The sequence below is a fragment of the Bubalus bubalis genome, chromosome 5 (assembly GCF_019923935.1).
Source record: "Bubalus bubalis isolate 160015118507 breed Murrah chromosome 5, NDDB_SH_1, whole genome shotgun sequence".
Classification (NCBI taxonomy): domain Eukaryota; kingdom Metazoa; phylum Chordata; class Mammalia; order Artiodactyla; family Bovidae; genus Bubalus; species Bubalus bubalis.
In genome coordinates, this window is record NC_059161.1 from 131,191,627 (window position 1) to 131,213,813 (window position 22,187).

Consider the following 22,187-nt stretch of genomic DNA (forward strand, 5'->3'; position numbering starts at 1 on the left):
CTGGCTGGCTCGGCCCTGCTCTGCACCAGCCCAGCGGGCTCAGGTGGACACATCCTGCCTGGAGGACACCCAGTCTGAGCTCTCAGGAGCTGATCTGAGTCTAGCACCTTCCCTCGGCCGCTCCGGTGAAGGCCCATGGGATGATGCATCCCAGGCAGTGGGCTGGGGGTCGGGGGCAGGGTGGTTGGAGTTGGGAGAGGAAGCCCGGCTCCACCCAGTGACCAGAAGCAGACCCCTGTGGGCCTGGTGCCCTCTCCCATGCCCGAGGACCAGCTGGACTCAGGGGCAGGCCAGCCCGTCCACCTTGCAGCCTGCCCAGCCCTGGGCAGAGCCTGGCCCAGGGAGCCCAGCTGGCACGCCAGGGAGACAGGTTCCCAGGCCACACACAGGCTCACTGGCCCCTTAGGTCAGGTGCCACCTGAGACTGGGGTCTGGCCACCGCCGGGCCAGGCCCTTGGAAAGGGGTTGGTGGTGGACTGCTGGGGGAGAACTGAGCCCAGCTTCCCGGAAGTCCCATCGCCCTCTCACCTGTGGGCTTGGGCCTGCCAAGGGTGTGGTCGGGCAGGGGAGGGATGTTGCTCTGGGACCCTGTCCCCTGGAAGACAGTTTTAGCAGCATCTTTAAAGCCAGCTCTTTGTGGGCTCCTGATCAGCCCCGACCAAGGCCAGGCCAGGGGCCAGAGCGGTGAGGGCTGAGCAGGGGAGGGGAGGGCCTGGACAGGAGAGGGGGTCTGACCAGGGAAGAGGCTGCAGACAAGGGCTCAGGCTCAGCGCGTGCAGGAGTTCTCGAGAGAAGGGGCTTCAGAGGGGACTCTGAGGGGGAGGGGCCCCTGGGTAGGAGCCAGATGGGAGGAGAGGGGGTCCTGGAGACAAGAGAGGTGGGTCGAGCCGGTCAGAGCAGAAGCGGCCTTCACGGGAGGAAGGGCTCGGAGCCTGTGGGGGGAACAAGGGCTCGAGGGGGAGCACAGGCTGCCACCGGGAGGGCGGCTGCGTGGGGCGGGGGTGGAGGGGGGGCCGCTGCTCCTAGCGGCGGCTGGTTGGAGAGGAGGGCCACCTCGGAGGCCCCTGCGCAGCGAGGAGGGGCCCGGGGCTTCCCCATGGCGAGGGTGTGGTTGGGACGACTGCAGGAAGGGCAGCCCATGCGGGGCAACTGTCAGAATGGCAGGGAGGCGGCGTAGATGGGGCTGGAGGCCCGGGAGGGGGCGAGGGTGACAGAGCCCGCAGGGCGGCCTGGGCAGGTGGCAGGCCTGAGCTCCAGGGGGCCGAGTGTCACCGGGCCTGGGAAGGGCCACCTGGCCCCAGGGGCAAAGAGGCCTGTCAGGTGAGGGGTCATGGTCTCCAAGACTAGACTTCGTGAGGGAGCCACATTACCTGGGCTCACGCAGGGGCTCTGGGCTTGGGGAGCTTGAGTTCAGATCTGGGGGAAAGTGGGGACGGGAACTCGGTGGGGTGGGCTCAGGAAGGATGAAGTCCTGGCCGGGTCAGGGGCAAGACTGGGCAGAGTTGGGGCTCGTGTGGGGGCCTGGGGAGTCCTTCCCCACCCCGCTCGGGGAAGGACTGCAGTTGGGGGCCCTGGGGCTGGGAGGGGCCTGAGACTCACGAGGAACTAGGGCCCTGGTGGGGGCTTGGATAGGAGCAGAGTCCTATGGGGACAGGCGCGCAGACAGGAGCCTGGCTAGACGTGAGCACTGACTTGGTGAGGACAGACTCGGGGCACCTGGGCTCTGTGGGCAGAGGGCTTGGGGAGCCCCAGACACCCACCCGACCTGGGACTAGGTGGGTAGGGGCAAGGGCGGAGACGCAGAGAGAGCCCAGATGGAGCAGGAAACTCACCGGGCAGAGAAGGGGCAGCACAGAGGGGAAGGGTCCTGGGAACCGGGGCTGGGGCGAGACAGGGGGAAGCACAGAAGGGGGAAGGGGCTCTCCCCGGGGAGACAGGTGGGACGGCTCAGCGAGGGGCTGGGGTCTCGGGGCTCAGCCAGAGGGAGGAGGCAGGGAGCGGGTGGGATCCGGGAGACGCAGGCAGGTGGCGCGGGCGCCGGGGCTGGGCGCTGCGGGAGAGCCCATTCCTGCCCAGCTCTGCCCACCCGCAAGGGTCGCCACTTCCGGCCGGCGCCCGCAGCGCCCACCCCACCGGCGGGAGGAGGCGGGGAGGTGGCTGCGCCCGCCGCCGCCGCCGCCGTGAGTCAGGTTTGGGCTGCAGCCGGTGGCCGGCCCTGGCGCTGCGGAGGGCGCGCAGGCGGCGGAGGAGCGGCGCTGCCAGCCCGCGCCCCTCCCCGCGCTGCCCCGCGCGCTCCCCGCGCCGAGGTCGGGCCGCCGGGACGCGGAGCGGCGGGACAGCCAGCCACCGGCGGGACGGCGAAAGGACGCGCGCAGCGAGCGCAGGATCGGGCCCGGCCGCCGAGGAGTCGCCAGTAGGTGAGCGCGCGTCTTCCCGGCGGCTGCGGCAAACCTGGGCCGGGCTGGGGGCCAGGGGGCGGGCGCCGCGGGGCCCCGGCTGCCGGACCCCCGGGGCGGCGCGGGGCGAGGGCGCGTGGTCTGAGACGGCTCGTTTTGCAGAGTGTCGCTGTGCGTCTGCTCCTGGCGACCGGCGAGTGCGCGCGCTTGGGGTCCCAGAGCTGCTCCGGGCCGGGTCGGGGGGCAGGGGCGATGCGCGCGAGTTCGGAGCCCCCGCGGGCGGCGGGTTCATTCTTCCGCGACTGTGTCGGGGCCTGTGGCGCGGTGTGTGTGAGGGTCACAGTGCGGGCTTTTTTTACCTGGAGGCCTCTCTGGGCGCACGGGGTGTGCTGGTGTCTGGAGAGCCGGGCGGTGATGGCTGGCGTTTGTGTCCCAAGCGTCAGCTTGTGCCAGCGTGCAGGTGCCGGGCAGAGCTCCACTCCGCCTGCCAAGCCTGGCGGAGGCCGTGTCATTGTGGGCGTGCATGCCCTGTGTGGGCGCTGTGTCTGGGGTGCCGCTTGCTTTGTTTACTGAAAGAGCCTGTCAGTCGGGGTGCTGGGGGGAGTGTGGGAGTGTTGCTGTTGTGTGTCAGTGGGTGAATGTTTGTGTGCAGATGGTGAAGTGATGGGAAGCCCCTCTTGTCCCTGCCAAGGCTGCTCAGAGGGCTTTCGCATGGGGCGGGGGACGGTGGGGGAGGCAGGTGGTGGCTGGCAACTGGCTGCCCCCGCGGGATTTCTGTGTCCCTGGAGCTGTTTATGAGACTGCAGGGGGGAGGCTGTAGGTGCCAAGGTGGGCCCATAGGGTGATAGGACCCGGCTTATTCTTCGTCTCCCCCTCCCTGCACGCCCAGGGCCCCGCCCAGTGCCCAGCCCTGCTGGGAGCCCCGGCCAGCACCACGGACGGCACCCAGGAAGCCCGAGTCCCCCTGGACGGGGCCTTCTGGATCCCGAGGCCCCCGGCAGGTTCGCCCAAGGGCTGTTTCGCCTGTGTGTCCAAGCCCCCAGCTCTGCAGGCTCCAGCGGCCCCAGCCCCGGAGCCCTCGGCCTCACCCCCCATGGCGCCCACCCTGTTCCCCATGGAGTCCAAGAGCAGCAAGACAGACAGCGTGCGGGCTGCCGGCGCCCCCCCGGCCTGCAAGCACCTGGTGGAGAAGAAGACCATGACGAACCCCACAACCGTTATCGAGGTCTACCCAGACACCACGGAGGTGAATGACTACTACCTGTGGTCCATCTTCAACTTCGTCTACCTCAACTTCTGCTGCCTGGGCTTCATCGCCCTGGCCTACTCCCTCAAGGTGAGCCGGGAGGACGGAGGGGGGGCCGGGGGGTCTGGAGAGCCGCGCAGTGGTGCTGACCCCCCTCCCTCACAGAGAAGCCCGTGGGTGCAGCAGGTATAGCGGAGAGGCTGGGGGACCTAGGGAGACGCAGAAGTCGGCCAGCTAGCTCAGGACAGCAGAAGGCCTGCCCATCGCGTCCTGAGCTGGGGAACCTTCCAGGGCGTCCTGGCAGGCTCAGCGTCCTCGGGGCCAGGGTCCCTGCACGGCCAGTTTGGCCTCTGGGGTGGGGACCTCAGTGTCCTGTCCCCTGTGTAGAGACCTGGGAATTAGGCCTGGGTGCAGCGGCCCCTGGGCATTAGGATGGAGCCAGCGTGGAGGTGAAGGGAGCTTGGAATCCTTCCCCTGTCGACAGGAGGAGGGCTGACGTCACTGCTGGAGACCTTGTCCCAGCCCCGCACAGGGAGCCTGACGCCAGGCAGGCACTCAGGGGGGCTGTGATAGACGGACGGGGCGCTGCCCTCTCCACTGCTCTGCCCCTCTCACATGCTTTCCAGTGACCCATCCTGGGGGGATGGGGCGGGGAGGCAGGGGCAGGGAGGCCTGAGTGTGTCCCATGCAGCCTGACCCCACACCCTGGGTGTGCACGGCTCTCAGAAGGCCTTCCCTCGCTGCTGTGATGGGAGCTGCCGGAGCGGAGCAGACAGGATACCCCCATCCCCTGCTCCCCACTCTCGAGGGCGCAGTGGAGAAAAATGGACCGAAATGGGGGAAGGGAGCTGTGGTTGACTCACACTTGGGGTCCGGAGATCCCTGCGGGTGCGTCAGGACCCAAGAGCCTGGGGCTGCTGGAGCCCAGCCCGCGGAGGGGCAGAGGGAGACCCGGGCCTCCCTGTCTCCTCCCGCCTCCCCAAGGGCTGGGCTCTCGTCTCGCCAGGTCATCCCTTTTCCTGGGCCCAGATTTGAGTGTCTGGGCGCATTTCACTGATTGCAGCTGCCCGAGGCAGGGGTGGGGAGGGGGAACATGGGGGAGGGCAGGCTGGAGGCAGAGGAGGGGCTGGCACCCGGGGGATGGAGGCTGGGACGGCTCCGCTTGCTGCTCTGAGCGTGGAGCACCCCCACCCGTCCCTGTCCCAGCGTCACACGGCCTGGCCACCTGGCCTTCCCGCCTCCTGACTCATCCTCAGGGCCTCCATCCCCCCGCTGCTCACACGTTCATCTCCAGGCTAGTGTACCCAGCCCTGGGCTCCATCAGACAGGAACTGTGTCCAGTGAGTGTGCATGCGTGTGGGCACGTGTGAGTGTGCACGAGGGCATGAGTGTGTGTGCAAGAGTGTGTGCGTGCATATAGATATGAGCATGTATGTGTGTGCTTGAGATGTGCAGGCATGAGGATGCATGTGTATCTGTATGAGGGTGTGAGTGTGCATGTGTGTGTAACTGTGTGTGCTCTGTGTGTGTGCATACAGGCATCAGCGGGCATGTGCGTGTAATTGTATGTGTGGATGTGTGAGTGTATGAGTGTGTCTATGCGCCTGTGTGTGCATGAGTGTGCATGAGTGTGTAACTGTGTGTGCTGTGTGTGTGTGCATACAGGCATCAGCGGGCATCAGCTCCTCTCCCACCCCGCCACCCACCTGGTCCATCCATCAGGGCTCTCTGTCTGGTGGCCCACACACCTTCATGGATGTGTGAGTGTATGAGTGTGTCTATGCGCGTGTGTGTGCATGCGTGTGTAACTGTGTGTGCTGTGTGTGTGTGCATACAGGCATCAGCGGGCATGTGCATGTAATTGTGTGGATGTGTGAGTGTATGAGTGTGTACAACTGTGTGCATGAGTGTGCATGTGTGCTTTAGATGCAGCAAAGGGAAGGGGGTCCCAGGGAGTCCGGGGGAAGCCCCCCAGCCTCAGCTCTGCCTCCGGGGCCCTCCTGCCAGTCCCGCCAGCAGCCCGTGGACCTGGGCGCGGCTGTGAGGCTCCTGTGGGCGCCAGCGGGCCCGGGCAGGCCCATCTGCCGTGGGTTGTAGGTAGGTCACAGGTTTCTGAACAGAGTGCAAGGCTCCATGCTGGGGTGGGGGGTGGGAGATGGTGCTTCTGAGAGGCAGAAGGAGCCCCACTGTGCCTCCAGCCGGGTGCTCCCCCACACCCTCCCTGCGGGCTCTTGGGGCAGAGAGGCGTTGGACTTACTGGGGAGCAGCATGGGCAGCCAGCAAGGCAAGCTGCCTCTGTCCCCGGCAGAGGGAAGGGCGGACCTGCTGGCCCAGGCTCCCACACCCGGGAGTTCAGCCATCTGTCCGTCCGGCTGCACGTCTCCTGGCCTGCTGCTCCGGACATTGTTTGCAGCCAGTCGTGGGCACTTGCAAGGGCACCTCACGGCCTTGGGGTCAGGAGGCCTTGGCTGGACTCCTGGATCCCTCCGAGCGCTGACCCTGCGTCACTGAGCCCATCCCCTCCTCCACTCGCAGAGCACGGCGAAACGAAACGGCATTCCCGGGAGCTCCAGGGGCAGGATGGCTGCCGGTCCCCACAGCCCCCCTCAGCGTGGCCAGGTCCGTCTGGGCAGGCGTGGCCACAGACTGGAGCCTGGGGCCGCGGCCTGCGCTGCAGGGGTGGGTGGCCCAGATGGGGCTCACGATGACCCCCAGCCCCCCTTCTCTGTCGGGAGGAGTCCAGCCCCTCCTCCTGGTGCTCCAGGCCCCGCATGGCCCACTCTCACCCTCACTCCGGGCCCCGCACGGCCCGCTCTCGCCCTCGCTCCGGGCCCCGCACGGCCCGCTCTCACCTTCGCTTCCTCCTATTCTCTTTTCTCCCACCCATTTGCTCACCCCACACCCTCCTCCAGCCTCCCATTAACTCCTCCAGCCACGCTGTGTAACACACTTTCTTCAGCTCCTCCCCCACCCCGCCACCCACCTGGTCCGTCCATCAGGGCTCTCTGTCTGGTGGCCCACACACCTTCATGAATGCATGTCATCTCTTTCCTCCTGCCCCGTCCGTCTTTCCTTGACACCTTCATCTACCGGTTTCCCTGAATCTGTGTATTGATTCATCTGCCCACACTCCGACTCTCGTGCTTGATGCCTTCTTCCACACTGCCCCTCCCTGACTCGCGTATAGCCAACATATCCATTCATTAACCTCTTCTAGTCAGTCACCCGGTCATCCGTTCATTCAGACACTTCAGCACCCTGTCACTCTCTACCCATTGGTCCCACGAGTAATAAATAATTGTCTCGTTCCTAGTAAGTGACAAGCAACACGTGGTCCCTGTCTAGAAGAGCTTACATCCTGGTCAGGAGTCAGACAATAATAAAACTTACACTTACGTGAGTCAGGTGGTAATGTCAGCTATGAACAATAAATGAAGCATCGTCAAGGACATAAAGGGTGCTATTTTATATACAGTGGGCAAGGAAGGCCTCTTTGATGAGATTATATTTGAGTCTAAACCTGAATGAATTCATGCAGTAGCCATAAATGCATCTGGGAAAGCATATTCCAGGAAAATGGACTGGGTATTACAAAAGCCCCGAGGCAAAGCCAGGTTCAGGGACCAGCGTAGCTGGCATGGGGGTGAGCCTAGGAGCTGGTCCAGAGACGGGGTGTACGGGGCAAGACCACGTGCATTGCGTCTGCCTCAGTAGGATTTTGTTTTGCTTTGAGTGAGATCTTGGATGAATTTTAAACAAAGAGTCAATATTATGTGGCTTGTATTTAAAAAGATTGCCCTTGTTACTGGGGGAGATAGCCCATAAGGGCTTAAGGTGTTGCGGAGCTGGGGACCAGATCAAAGGCTCAGTCAAGTATTGGTTCAGAAGGTGGGAGCAGAGAGTGGAAGCAGATCCTGTATTTTGAAGGAAAAGTCAGTAGACTATCCTGGTGGGTTGGGCACGAGGTGAGGGAAAAGAGAGATGAGCCTAAGACTGCTGTTGTTGAGTTGCTCAGTCATGTCCAACTCTCTACGACCCCACAGACTGTAGCCCACGAGGCTCCCCTGTCCATGGGGTTTCCCAGGCAAGAATACTGGAGTGGGGTGCCATTTCCTTCTCCAGGGGATCTTCCCCACCCAGGGATGGAACCTTCGTCTCCTGCATTGCAAGCAGATTCCTTACTTCTGAGCCGCCCAAGAGCTCAAAGGACATTCATCTGATCTGTTGAGAGAACGGAGGTGCCATTCGCACATGAGGAAGGAGGCCATAGAAGGGACAGGTTTGCGAGGAAAAGACCCTTGCTCACCTTGTCCACCCACCAACGCATGCATTCATGTTTCCACCCTTTTAACTCTTTGCCCGTCCATTTTCTCTCTATAAATTCATATATTTGTCTTCCTTCCTTCCAGAGTTTTTCTTCCACGCTGTCAACCATCCCTAGATTCACTCATCCACTTACTTATTAAATTCATGTTCCTTCTGTCTTTTTTTTCTTCCTTTCCTCCCGCTGTTTATCCACCAACCTCATCCATCAGTCTGTTACTCTGTCCATCCACCCAGCTCGCCATCTGATCTTTTTTCTTCCCTGGGTTCATCTGTTTCACCCCTTACTCCTTAATAGCAATAATAGCAGTAACAAAAAGCCAGCAAATACCAATAACCACCAAACAGCACCAGGTATTTATTGAACTTTTATATTCTAGGCACCATTCTAAGCATGTCTCATTATTTAATTAAATGTAACATTTTATTTAAAGGTAGCAAAACCCTATCGGAGAAGGCAATGGCACCCCACTCCAGTACTCTTGCCTGGAAAATCCCATGGACGGAGGAGCCTGGTGGGCTGCAGTCCATGGGGTCGCGAAGAGTCGGACACGACTGAGCGACTTCACTTTCACTTTTCACTTTCATGCCTTGGAGAAGGAAATGGCAACCCACTCCAGTGTTCTTGCCTGGAGAATCCTGGGGACGGGGGAGCCTGGTGGGCTGCCGTCTCAGGGGTCACACAGAGTCAGACACAACTGAAGCGACTTAGCAGCAAACCCCTGTGAGACTGGTGCAGCTACCTGCAGATGAGGGAACGGGGCAGAGGCACCAGGTGAATTCCTCGGGGTCACCATCAGGTTCCTTTCCTGAACCCTTTGACTCGTTACACTCTTCTTTCTATAGTCATCACCCTTTTTCTTTTTTTTTTTTAATTAATTTATTTTTTATTGAAGGATAATTGATTTACAGACTTCTGTTGTTTTCTGTCAACCCTCACCATGAATCAGCCACAGGTACACATACGTCCCCTCCCTCTTGAACCTCCCTCCCGTCTCCCTCCCATCCCACCCCTCTAGGTTGATACAGAGCCCCTGTTTGAGGTTCCTGAGCCAGACAGCAAAGTCCCGATGGCTATCTAGTTTACACATGGCAGTGTAAGTTTCCGTGTTACTCTCTCCATACACCTCACCCTCTCCTCCCCTCTCCCCATGTCCATCAGTCTATTCTCTGTTTCTCCATTGTTGCCCTGCAAATAAATTCTTCAGTACCATTTTTCTAGATTCCATATATATGCATTGGAATACAATATTTATCTTTCTCTTTCTGACTTACTTCACTCTGTGTAGTAGGCTCTAGGTTCATCCACCTCATTAGAACTGACTCGAATGCATTCCTTCTTATGGCTGAGTAATATTCCATAGTGTATATGTACTACAACTTCTTTATCCATTCATCTATCGATGGACATCTAGGTTGCTTCCATGTTCTAACTATTGTAAATAGTGCTGCAATGAACAATGGGATACATGGGCCTTTTTCAACTTTGGTTTCCTCAGGGTATATGCCTAGGAGTGGGATTGCTGGATCATCAGTTCAGTTCAGTCACTCAGTCGTGTCCGACTCTTTGCAACCCCATGAATCGCAGCACGCCAGGCCTCCCTGTCCATCACCAACTCCCGGAGTTCACTTAGACTCACGTCCATCGAGTCAGTGATACCATCATATGATGGTTTTATTCCTAGTTTTTTAAGGAATCTCCATACCATCTTCCATAGTGGCTGTATCAGTTTACATTCCCAGCAACAGTGCAAGAGAATTCCCCTTTCTTCACCCCCTCTCCAGCATCTATTGTTTGTAGACTTTTTGACGAGGGCCATTCTGACCTATGTGATGTGATACCTCATGATGGTTTTGATTTGCATTTCTCTAATAATGAACGATGTTGAGCATCTTTTCATGTGTTTGTTAGCATCTGTATGTCTTCTTTGGAGAAATGTCTGTGTAGGTCTTTTTCCCACTTTTTGATGGGGTGGTTTGTTTTTCTGGCATGGAGTTGTATGAGCTGCTTGCATATTTTGGAAATTAATCCTTTGCCAGTTGTTTCATTTGCTATTATTTTCTCCCATTCTGAGGGTTGTCTTTTCACCTTGCTTTTGGTCTTTCTTCACTGTGCAAAAAGCTTTTAAGTTTAATCAGGTCCCACTTGTTTGCTTTTGCTTTTATTTATTTCTTTTTTTAAAGCATGTTTTGGCTGTGCTCTGTGGCATGTGGGATCCTAGTTCCCAGACCAGGGATTGAACCTGAGCCCCGGCACTGGCAGCACAGAGTTGCAACCACTGGACCAGGGAGGCCGCAGCTGGTCATCACCTCCTGCCTGTTCATTCACTCATGTCTTCCTCTCTAGCTTACTGCACTTTCTATCCATCTCTCACTTTACTCATTCACTCATCCAACTGTACAGCCTTGTTTTCTGCTCTTCTCCACCCTTTCTCACTATCTAGCCACTCCTTCTGTCAATACAGCTAATCGTTCATCCATTAAAACTTGGATTCGTCAATCTTTCTTCTCTCTCGAGTTTTTCCTCCTCAAGGTCCACAAGGGTGGACCCTGTATCCACCCCCCACCACCCCAGCCAGTCGTCTGCCGGCCATCAGGACATTTCTGTCTCTTCCTTTCATTTATTCACGCTTCCTGTTCAGTCACCTCTAAACTAAGTTGCTCATTCATCCATTTGTGTATTCACCTTCCCTGTCTTCCCTCTCCTCCTTTCTCCCAATTGCGTACTAGGTCCATCCAGATAGTCCGCTCTGGAGCTTGCATCAGTCTGTCTGTCCACCCGTCCACCTGTCTTCCCTCCCTTCCCGTCACACACTTTCAGTCTGTCACCCAGTGATATACACGCTCATCAGAGAGCGTGTATATTACCATCCACTTATCCGCCTGCTCACCCTCCCGTTTTTCTCATTTCCTTGCTTCAGTTGACTTACCCAGTTACCCATCCATCAGTCTGCTCACTCGCTGAAGGGCCTTCCTTCTCTTTCCCTTATCCAGCCACCATCGCCCAGCGACCTCTCTGCCCCGTGCCACGCATCCGTTTATCCACTCCATTCCTCCATGTTTATTCCTCCTCCTTCAGCCCATTGCACCCACCGCCATCCTTCCCTCCTCTTTGCCTTTCTTCTGCTCTGTTTTTTTTGGGGCGGCGGCTACTCTGGGTCTTCATTGCAGCACACGGGCTTCTCTAGTTGCAGCACAGGCTTATTTGCCCCTCGGCACGTGGGATCTTAATTCCCCAACCAGGGATCGAGCCCATGTTCCCTGCGTTGGAAGGCAGATTCTTAACCTCTGGACCACCAGGGAAGTCCTGTTCCTTCTGCTTTTCTCGCCCGCTCATCTCAGCCTCCCCTCCTCACTGCCTCTTGCTTCCCGGATCTCCTAACGGGGTGCTCCCAGGCGTGGTCCTTGGTCCTCCTCTTCCCATCATCGGCGCTCCGTCCCTTGGTGCTCTCGTCCAGTCTCAGAGCTTTAAGTAGCATCTTTATGTTGCTGCTCCTCCAATTTGTATCTCTGCCCTAGATCTCACCCCTGATCTAGGCTCTACAAAACCTACCTGCTCAAAATACGTAGCTCTATGTCTAGAAGACATTTCTAGTTTCACGTCAAAAATCAAACCTCTGAATCACTCACAAACGTCCTCCTCCTGGAGTGTCCTACAACCCCCTTATTTCAGTAGATCAAAAAGCCTTGCAATCATCTCAAATCCCTTTCTTTTTTTATCACACTGCACATCTGATCCCAGTAAATACTGTCAGCTGTATCTTCAAAATAGATCCAGAAAAAGGTCAATTCTTACCACCTCCATGTCTATTGACCTGACACGACCCACCCTGCCCACTCACCTGGGCTGTTAAGGGAGCCTCTTTTCTGCTTTTCTCCAGCCTCTGCCCCTGCAGTCTGTTCTCCACACAGCATCCAGAATTATCAGACTAAAAAACACCAGAGCCTGCCATTTTTCTGCTAAAAAGTGCCTATGAAGCCCCACACAGATTGCTCCTTGACAGTCTCCTCTCTGATTTTAAGCCCCCCTCCCCTCTCCTCTGGGTTCTGCCCTCCCCACACTGGCCTCTGGTTATCCCTCTGACCTCAGCACATCTACACCTGGGAGCTTTGTCTTTAGACACCTGTTTTCCCTGCAGGTGAGCATATGACCATGTCTCCACGCTCTCCTGGGCTTTACCCAAAGATCCCTGCTCCGTAGGTTCTTTCCTGAGTGTCCACAGGAAGTCCATCCACCCCTCCACACTCCCACCCTCCTGCTCATCTATGTCTCCCTGTGTTAGCTTGCCATCACTCCTCCACCCTCCAGGCAGCCAGACATCAGTGCCATCTATCTGCCTAACCCAGGCCCTGCCTTTTGTCCATATACCCACCCATCCATCTATCCACCCAACCATCCTTCCATCTATTCACCCATCCATCCACCCACCCACACATCCATCCATCCACCCACCCACCCATCCATCCATCCATTCACCCATCCACCCATCCATCCATCCATCCATCCACCCATCCATCCATCCATCAATCCACCCACCCATCCTTCCATCCATCCACCTATCCATCCATCCACCCATCCACCCATCCATCCATCCAACTATCCATCCATCCACCCATCCATCCATCCATCTATTCACCCATCCATCCACCCACCCCCACATCCATCTATCCACCCATCCACCCATCCATCCATCCATCCATCCATTCACCCATCCACCCATCCATCCATCTACTCATCCACCCATCCATCCATCCACCCATCCATCTATCCACCCATCTATCCATCCATTCATCCATCCACCCACCCATCCTTCCATCTATTCACCCATCCATCCACCCACCCACACATCCATCCACCCATCCATCCATCTATCCACCCATCCACCCACCCACCCATCTATCTATCCACACACCCATCCACCCACCCACCCATCTATCTATCCACACACCCATCCATCCACCCATCCATCCATCCATCCATCCATTCACCCATCCACCCACCCATCCATCCATCCATCCACCCACCCACCCATCCATCTATCCACGCACCCATCCATCCACCCATCCATCCATCCATCCATCCATCCATCTATCCACCCATCCATCTATCCATCCACCCACCCACCCATCCATCTATCCACCCACCCATCCATCCATCCACCCACCCATCCATCCATCCACCCACCCATCCACCCCCCCAATCCATCTATCCATCCATCCACCCATCCACCAATCTGCTGATGCAAAGACTTTCTCTTCCTGCCTGTCCTGTCTCTCTCCTTGCTCCCTTTCTTCCTCCTCCCAGGCTCTGCTTGCAGTGTGTTCAGACCTGCACCTCTCTGGGCTCTGTGGAAGGAGAAGGTGGGAGGAAAGGGGGCTCCTAAGACCTGGCCTGGATGAGGCCAGGGGTGCCTCCCCAGGGACACTTCTTCCCAGCCAGAGGATCTTGGGAATAGGTCCACCGCTGGCTATGGCTCCCCGGGACTTATTGGACTCCAGGCCGCTCCTCTCACTTGGGCGTGTGTGTGGCTGTGCTGGGTCTTTGCTGCATCAGGCGGGCTTTCTAGCTCCAGTGCAGGGGCTTCTCTTGCGGTGCATGGGCTGAGTTGCCCCATGGCATGTGGTCTTAGTTTCATGACCAGAGATCTAACCCACGTCCCCTGCATTGGAAGACAGATTCTCAACCCCTGGCCCGCCAGGGAGGCCCCCCGTTCACTTTAATATCCCGTCTCGGAGGCCCCGGGGGCTGCCCCTTGTCCACAGCATGTGTCCTCAGGGAATCCCAGTTACCTGTAAGTGAGGCGGAACCAGTCAAGTCAGCACACACCTGTGACGCCCCTCACCCAGTCACAGAATCTCTGAGGCCAGCTTCCTCTTCCGTCTATTTTCCCAGAGCTGTTGACGTATAGTCGACCTGTGACACTGAATACGCTTAAGGTGTACGTGATCATCTGACACGTGTGCGTAGCGTGAAGCGGTTTCTACAGCGGGGTTAGTTAGCACTCCATCACCTCTCATAATTACCTTTTTTTATTTTTTTGGTAGTAAGAACACTGAATTTTTACCCTCTTAGCAACTTTCAAGTACGTAAAACAGCATTAACAACCCGTTATGTTAAATAGTTCTATGTCTTTAATATTTATTTTATTTATGTGTTTATTTGGCTGCGCTGGGTCTTCGTTGCAGCGTGTGAACTCTTGGATGTGGGATCTCGCTCCCTGACCAGGGATCCAGCCCGGGCCTCTGCATTGGGAGTGTAGAGTCCTAGCCGCTGGGCCACCAGGGAAGTCCCCTAAGTAGTTTTAGAATTACCTAAAAGTTGCCAGAAAGGAGATACAAGAACCCCTGCATGCCCTTCAGCCAGACCCCCAGCGGTTAATAGTTCACCACATCCAGTGTCTCTTCTGCGTATGTGCTCACTCACCCAGTCACGTCCGACTCCTTGCGACCCCAAGGACCGTAGCCCTCCAGGGGTTCAGCCCTCCTCTGTTCGTGGGGTTCTCCAGGCAAGGATACTAGAGCAGATGCCACGCCAGCCTCCAGGGGGTCTTTCCGACCCAGGGATTAAGCCACGTCTCTTGATGTCTCCTGCATTGGCAGGCGGATTCTTTACCACTGGTGCCGCCTGTTAAATACAGGTTATTTGTCTCGTAAACTGAGAGTAAGTTTCAGATCTGATGCCCCTAAGCCTCCCCCGCCCCGCCCCCGAAGTCCAGCGCACATTTTCACCCAGAAAGGACATCCTTGGGCAGTAGCCCCGTGTGGTGGTCAGGAATCGGGGACTGACCCAGGCTCAGGGCTACCCTCTCCTGGGCCCTCTGCCTTCAGGCCCTCCCGCCTGGCCCGTGTGTCCACTCTCAGCCCTGACTGCTGGTCTTACTGCTCCTGGCTTCAGGTCAGGGACAAGAAGCTCCTCAACGACCTGAACGGGGCGGTGGAGGACGCCAAGACGGCACGGCTGTTCAACATCACGAGCTCCGCACTGGCCGCCTCCTGCATCATCCTGGTCTTCATCTTCCTGCGGTACCCGCTCACCGACTACTGAGGCCCCAGTGGGCACGCCGGTGGGACACGCGGCCCTGAGACATGGCCAGGGCAGAGCCGGGCGTCTGCCCTGGGCACCCCCTGACCCCAAAGCTGTGAGCCAGGCAGTGGGGCCATCGGAAGCTTCGTCTGTCAAGGGGGCAGCGAGCTTCGTGCTGCCCCGGCCTCTCTGCCTCTTGGCCCCCTGCCTGTTTCTGGGGGCCCCTGGGTTTCTGCCTGTGCTGCTGCACCCCGGCTTTGAGTGGCTGCCCCCCTCCCTGCCTGTGCCCCCACCCGGGCTCCCGAGGCCCCTCAGATCTGACACCCTGCAAGAAGGGCCCGTATGGGGCCTCCCAGGGTGGGGCGGGGGCCTGCCAGCATCTGGGGGCTCACTCCTCCCACGACCCCACCTCCTCCAAGCTGTGACCCTGCTCGGAGCTCTTGTATCTGTGAACCTCCAATAAAATACTCGAAAATACTTGCCCAGCTATGGCCCCGTCTCCTGGCCACCCCCACCCCCGCCCCCAGGCAGGTGGGATTCGGAGGCTTCGGGAACCCCATTCAGGCACTGCCTGGGGGTCCCGAGTGCCACACCCAGCTGACTTTTCCAGGGAGCGTCCACCCCATAACCCCGGGGGTCTTCTGCCTGCTCTGCAGGATGGGACTGAGGGGGCTTTTGGTGGCTGCCTCCTTGGAGAGGAGGGAAGGGGGCGGGCACAGCTGCCCTCCTGGCAGAGGGTGAGAACTGGCGAAGCCCACCAGCAGGAGGGAACACGGGGGCAGTGACTGCCGTGCCCAGTCCCTCTCGGGCACCGGGAGCCGCACGCGAGGCCTCTAGGCGAGCCTGGCACACGCAGGGCTCTGAGGTGGTGCTGAGGGTCAGGGCTGGCTTGGCTGGACGTAGGCTGTGGCCAGAAGAGGGCACCTGGGAGTGCGGGCAGTGGGCTTAGGGGGGCACTGGGAGGGTCTCGGGGGGCGAGGGGGAGAGTTTGGGGACCGGCTGGAGGCGGGCCGGGGGGAGCCAGGAAGGGCACCTGTGTCTCCAGCACGGATGGTGGGGCTGGCGGGGCGGCTGAGCATTGAGACTGGGAGACTGAGGAAGGGGACAGTTTGAGACAAGCCCCCCCAGGGGGCAGGGAGGACAGCTCCTGAAGGGGCCTGAAGCCCCCCGGGACTCGGGGCCTTGAGGGAGGAAGGAGCCAGGAAGGGGTGGAGTTGCTGGGAGGGGCGCTATGGAGGAGGGGGGTGGTCACCCCTCCCAGAACCGGCCGTGGACAGAGGGGAGAGGGCTGGGGAGGGGGCATGCAGAGGGCCAGGTCCGGCGCCTGGAGGGTGGGAGGGGGACAGAAAGAGGGGGCGGGGTGGGCAGCGAGGGCCGCGTCCAGACAGACAGACCGCATCCCTCACCAGGGCGATGCTGGGAGGCACGTGGATGCAGGCCTGGGAGCGGGGGCTTCCCTTCAGGCCTCGCTTGGAGAAGGGACCACCCCATGGTGTCTGTTGGGGAAGCAGGTCATCGGGACAGCTGCTGGTCTCCGGGAAGGTGTGCGCCTGGCCAGCTTTGGTGGTTGATGGTCCAGGGGTACCAGGCGTGGCTCAGCTGTGCCCCGCTCCCAAGGGGTGGGAGGAGAAGACCAGGTGGTGGGCCAGGAGGGGCGCCCATGCGGTGTGAGTTGGAGTGGGATGCGGCTGGTGTTCGGTTGGGAGGAGGCAGCGGGCCCGGAGGCTAGAATCCCACAGGTCCTCATTCAGGGGAAACGGGAGTCAAGGTGGGGCGCGGGGCTCACGGGAGTAGCGGTTTGGAGTGCTATGACCCCTCGGCCTGGAGAAGCGCTTCCCAGGTGGGAGTATAAAGGACCTGGGTGTTGGCTGCTCCCCCAGGACATGGCCCAGGGCTCAGAGTGGAGACCAGGCCTGGGTCTGGAAGCTTCAGGCCAAGGGGGTGAGACCTGGGTGGACAGAGGCAGAGATGGGTGAGCAAGCTGGACTCTAGCTGTGAAGGAGAACAGGAGCGCTGGGGGGCAGGGAAGGGGAGGGGACGCAGGGACATGGAGGTGTTGACCCCTGACCCCGGGGGGGTGGTACGGAAGGGGCGGGCTGGAAGGGAGCGGCCAACCTTCAGGAGGTCTCCACGGAGGGCCAGAGCCAGGGGTGCGGTTGGCGGTGGGCTGGGGGACACAGCATCTGGATGCCTGGCCGGCCCTGAAGGTCAGTTACAGGCGCTCTCAACACTTCCGGGGTGAGGCCCAGGAGGATGCCTACTGCAGGCCAGGGGTCCCGGGAGGAGTTATGATGGGGGTGCTGCGGCCGTGGGAGAGAGGCCTCGCGTGCGCTGTGGGTCACAGGTCAGCCTGGACTCGCCCCGGTGCCCCAGGGCTCTGTCCTGCCCGGCAAGGGTGGGGAAAGTGCAGGGGAAGTGCTTCCTTGGCTCACTGTCCTCACGCCTTGGGTGCTGGTGGATGACTGCCCACCGGGGGCAGGTCCCGGGAGAAGGGCATCGCGTTCAGGCTGCCGCGGCCAGCTTCTCCCTGGGCCATGCCCGCCCAGGGCAGGCCTCGGGCTCCTGTCTCCCCACAGCCAGCAGAGGCGCCCTCGGCTCCCGGGAGCTCGTGTCCGGTCCTGGGCAGCAGGGAGCAGGCAGGCAGCCCAGAGGTGCCAGCCTTGCCCCTCGGGCTCAGGGCAGGGTGGAGCCCAGGCAGGGACCACGCAGGTCAGGCAGACCCCCACCCGCACAGGCGGCAGGCGGCACAGGCTCCACCTCAGTCTCTGGCTTCCAGGTCTGTGTCTTTGCTCTTTCTTGAGGGCTGGGTTCTTCCTCAACCTTCCAGCCCACCGCCCTACCCCCTGCACTACTCCTTCCCCGTCTTTGATTTCCGCAGTGCCTGGCACGCGTGAGCCATTTGCAGTAAGCACTCAAGAATTACATATGAACGAATTGCCCTGGCTCACTCTCTTCCTGTCCCTCCTGGACGCGGCCCCCAGACTCCTGCAGCTTTGGGGGCATCAGGTGGCTTTCCTCCCCCTCCCCTCCCCCTTGTACTGCCCTGGGGGGCCCGGCCACTGCTCTCACAACCCCCTAGCCTGCAGTCTCCCTTTTGAAAGGATCAGGACCAAGTAGTCGAATGGGAAGTAGATCTAAAGGGCGAGTCTGGCTGTGTGCCTGCATTTGAGTGTGTGTGTGCACTTTGCATGTGTGTGTGCACACCTGCCTGCAGGCGCGTGTGTGTTGGGGTGGAGGTGCCGCGAGGCCAGGCTTGGCCTCTCTTGCCATGACCACAGCCCCTCAGAGTCCTGCAGGGCCCCCCTGCACTTCCAATCCCACAGCCCACTCCAGCTTGACTCTGCAGACACTGGAAACCCACAGAATATTCTTCCTGAATCACGTGCTCTCGGCTCCCCACAGGCATGCAGAGCTCCTGTTGCCACCCAAGGACTCCCCCTCCTACAGGATAGCGAAGACAGTTCAGACGGGGTGACCGGGGCTGGGGGGCAAGTCCCAGACTGCTGCAAACCCAAGGCTCATGAGACTTGCTCCTCTGTGCCTGACCTGAGGACTGGAGGACAGAGGGGTCAGGTATGGGGGGCTCTTCTGAGCCACACCCCTGCCTCTCAATTCCACCTGCTGGGGCTGGGACCCCAAAGGGGAGTCTTGGGACTGGTCTCCAGGACAGAAAGACGTCACCTAGGAGGACAGCCAGAGGGGCTCGGGGAAAGGAGATGGAACCAATTAGGCCACAAATTCAAGACCGTCAGAGCCCAAACACTGGTAGAGCTCACACATCACAGGAGGGGTGGCAGGTCAATAAAATAGGAAGTGAAAAAGGAAAAGTTATAACCGACACCACAGAAATACAAAGCATCACGAGAGACCACTATAAGGAACTCTGTTCCGATAAACCTAGAGGAAATGGACAAATTCTTAGAAAGGTGTAATCTGTCAGGACTGAACCAGGAAGAAAGGGAAGATATGAACCACCAGTTTCAAGTGCCGAATGGAATCCGTGATTTAAAAACTGCCAACTGCGCAGGTGGTCCAGCAGCTAGGACTCGGCTCCCAGTGCAGGTTCGATCCCCGGTCAGGGAACTAGACCCCACATGCCTCGGTGAAGGTGGAGGATCTCTCATGCCGCAAAAAGACCCAGCACAGCCAGATTATACATGTATATATGCCCAAAAAACAGGAAGTCCAAGACCAGAAGGCAATGGCCACCCACTCCAGTACTCTTGTCTGGAAAATCCCATGGACAGAGGAGCCTGGTGGGCTGCAGTCCGTGGGGTTGCAAAGAGTCGGACACGACTGAGCGACTGAGCACACAGATGGCTTCACAGTCAAATTGTTTCAAACATTTAGAGAGGAGATAACACCCATCCTTCTAAAACTACTCCAAAAAATTGCAAAGGAACTAACACTCCCAAACTTATTCTATGAGGTCACTATCACCCTGATACCAAAATCAGACAAAGAGATCACACACAAAAAAGAGAAAATTACAGGCCAGTATCACTCATGAACATATATACCAAAAAAAAAAAAAAAAAAAACCTCAACAAAATATAAGCAAAAAATCCTCAACAAAAATATAAGCAGACAGAAGGCAACAACACGTGAAAAGGATTACACCCCAGGATCAAGCAGGATTTACCCCGGGGATGCCAGGAGTTTTCAGCATCTTCACACCAGTCAGCGCGCTGTACCACACGCAGCCTCCTGGTAGGTCAGCTGGCAGAGACCACCCGCAATGCAGGAGACCCTGATTCGGTTTCTGGGTCAGAAATATCCGCTGGAAAAGGGATAGGCTACCCACTCCGTATTCTTGTGTGGAGAATTCCCATGGATCCTCAAATCGATGTGATGATACACCACATTAACAAAATGAAGAATAAAAATCATATGATCACCTCAGTAGCTGCAGGAAAGACTTTTAACAAAATTCAATATCCATTTATGATATATATATTTTTTAAAAAAACCTCTCCACAGAGTGAATATAGAGGGACCATAGCTCAACATAATAAAGGTCGTATATGACAAGACCACAGCTAACGTCATATCTATGGTGAAAAGCTGAAAGCTTTCCCTTAAGATCAGGAATAAGACAAGTATGCCTATTCTTACCACTTTTACTCAACATAGCATTGAAAGTCTTAGACACACACACCCACTGGGCGAGGAAAAGAAAGAAAAAGAGCCCAGACTGGAAAGAAAGACGTAAAACTGTGACTCTCTGCAGATGACAGGATGTTATACGCAGAAAATCCCAAGGATGCGTCCAGAACACAGCTAGAGCTCATCAATGAATTCAGCACATCTACAGGATTAAGAATTAAGACACAGAAATCTTCTATTCTACACTAACAATGGAAGAGCAGGAAAAGAAATTCAGAAAACAATCCAATTTGCTACAGCGTCAAAGAGAATAAACCACCTAAGAATAGACGTGCCTAAGGAGGTGAACGACTTGTGCTCAGAAAACTTTAAGACACTGAAGACAGAAGTTGAAGATGGTACAAATAGATGAAAAAATGCACCGCGCTCATGAATTGCGAATTTCAATACTGTTAACATTACCATAGTGCGCAAGGCAATCAATAGGTGCAGTGCAAGCCCAGCAGAATGCTAGTGGACTTTGCCCACAGAACTAGAAACGCAAAAACAACCCGAAAGATCTTGAGATGGAGGAGCAGAGCTGGAGGGGTCATGGCCCCTGACTCCAAACTAAACTATGAAGCTACGGTCATCAGGACAGTGTGGTGCGGGCAGAAAACCAGAAATATGGGCCAATGGACAGAACACAGAGCCCTGAAGTAAACCTACATTTCCATGGTCAGTTAGCACGACAAAGGAGGCAAGAACACACAACGGCGAGAAGACAAGCCTCTTCCATAAGTGGTGCTGGGAACACCGGACAGCTGCATGGGAAAGAATAAAATTAGAACATAAATGTCACAGGGCTGAAATGTACAGCGTGGGTAACACAGTCAGTAACTATATAATAGCTTTTTCTCTTTTCATAACGTGTATGGTAACGTCAAACCACTGTGCTGCGTACCAGGAACTAACACAGTGCTGTGAGTCAACCACACTTTTTTTCAGTTGCTTTGTTTATTAGTTTTCGGCTGTGCTGGACCCCCGTTGCTGCACGGGCTCTCCTCTAGCTGCAACGAGCAGAGGCTACTCTCCAGCTGTGGCGTGTGGGCTTCTCAGTGAGGAGGCTTCTGCTGCTGCGGGTCACGGCTCTAGGGCACATGGACTCAATCTCTGTGGTGCGTGGGCTTAGGTGCTCCGTGGCGTGTGGGATCTTCCCCGACCAGGGACTGACCCCGTGTCTCCTGCATTGGCAAGCATATTCTTTACCACTGAGCCACCAGGGAAGCCCTTGAATTGTATTTTAAAAGAAAACAAGCAAACTTATAAGAAAATGAGATCGGACATTGGCTCCTGGAAGGAGGGGTTGGGGGAGTTGGATGTAGGCAATCGCAAGGTAAACTTCCAATTATAAAAGAGATAAGCCCTAGGGACACAAATTCTTTACTTCATATAGGAACGTTGAGAAGTAAATGCAAAGTTCTCATCACAAGGAAAAAACTGTTTCTATTTGTTTTATATCTACATGAGATGATAGATGCTGAGCAAACTTTTGTGGTCATCATTTCTCAATGTATGTAAGTCAAATCATTACGTTGCACATCTTAAAATTATACAGTGCTATATAGCTCAGAAAAACTGGGACACAAGAAAAGCATCGATGCACTTGACAAGCCAAGGCACGCGTGGGTGACATCTGGGTGCTGATAAGGTTCTGTTTCTTGATGCTGGTGGTGGTTACATGAATATCTGATTTATAAAAGCATTAGGTTGTACAACTGTGCCTTACGTAGTTTTCTGCATGATATATATTTATTTATATACATAACCTTTTTCTTTAGAAATACATATTTATATATGTATATACAAATGTGTATTTATAGCAATGTCATTCATAAACATCAGTGGGAAATGAATATCTGGTAGCACACATTGTCACATACCTATTAAAATAAAAAGGGTAAATGTGAACATCTTTGTTTAGACTCAAGTAATTCCCCTGGGGAGTTCACCCTTGTGTTTATTCATAAATAACAACAGTGCAGAGAATAGAATGCCTCTGGGAGAAAAATGACTGTGGGAAGGGAAACAGGTGAGCAGGAAATGTTCATTT

General features: G+C 56.8%; 1 protein-coding gene across 5 annotated transcripts; it reads left to right on the forward strand.

The window, feature by feature from the left end:
* The first annotated feature begins 1,046 nt into the window (after positions 1–1,046).
* On the forward strand, positions 1,047–15,466 carry IFITM10 (interferon induced transmembrane protein 10). 5 transcript variants are annotated; one of them, XM_044943866.2, is made up of 3 exons: positions 1,047–1,695; positions 3,433–3,732; positions 6,178–8,347. In XM_044943866.2, the coding sequence occupies exons 1-3, from the start codon at positions 1,645–1,647 to the stop codon at positions 6,673–6,675; spliced, it is 849 nt and encodes a 282-aa protein (XP_044799801.2). In that variant the 5' UTR covers positions 1,047–1,644; the 3' UTR covers positions 6,676–8,347. The 5 variants fall into 5 exon arrangements, with proteins under 5 accessions (XP_044799801.2, XP_044799803.2, XP_044799802.2 ...); XM_044943868.2 differs by lacking the exon at positions 1,047–1,695 and adding an exon at positions 1,702–2,417; XM_044943867.2 differs by lacking the exon at positions 1,047–1,695 and adding an exon at positions 1,702–2,417 and having other exon boundaries at positions 3,286–3,732; positions 6,178–8,344.
* Positions 15,467–22,187: the final 6,721 nt, after the last annotated feature.

Bases quoted from the DNA above. Each gene is read 5' to 3' on its own strand.
- IFITM10 (XM_044943865.2), top strand. From the start codon at position 2,649: ATGCGCGCGAGTTCGGAGCCCCCGCGGGCGGCGGGTTCATTCTTCCGC. The intron at 2,721-3,285 runs GTGTGTGTGAGG...CTGCACGCCCAG, and splicing joins GTGTCGGGGCCTGTGGCGCG to GGCCCCGCCCAGTGCCCAGC. The intron at 3,733-6,177 runs GTGAGCCGGGAG...CTCCACTCGCAG, and splicing joins CCCTGGCCTACTCCCTCAAG to AGCACGGCGAAACGAAACGG.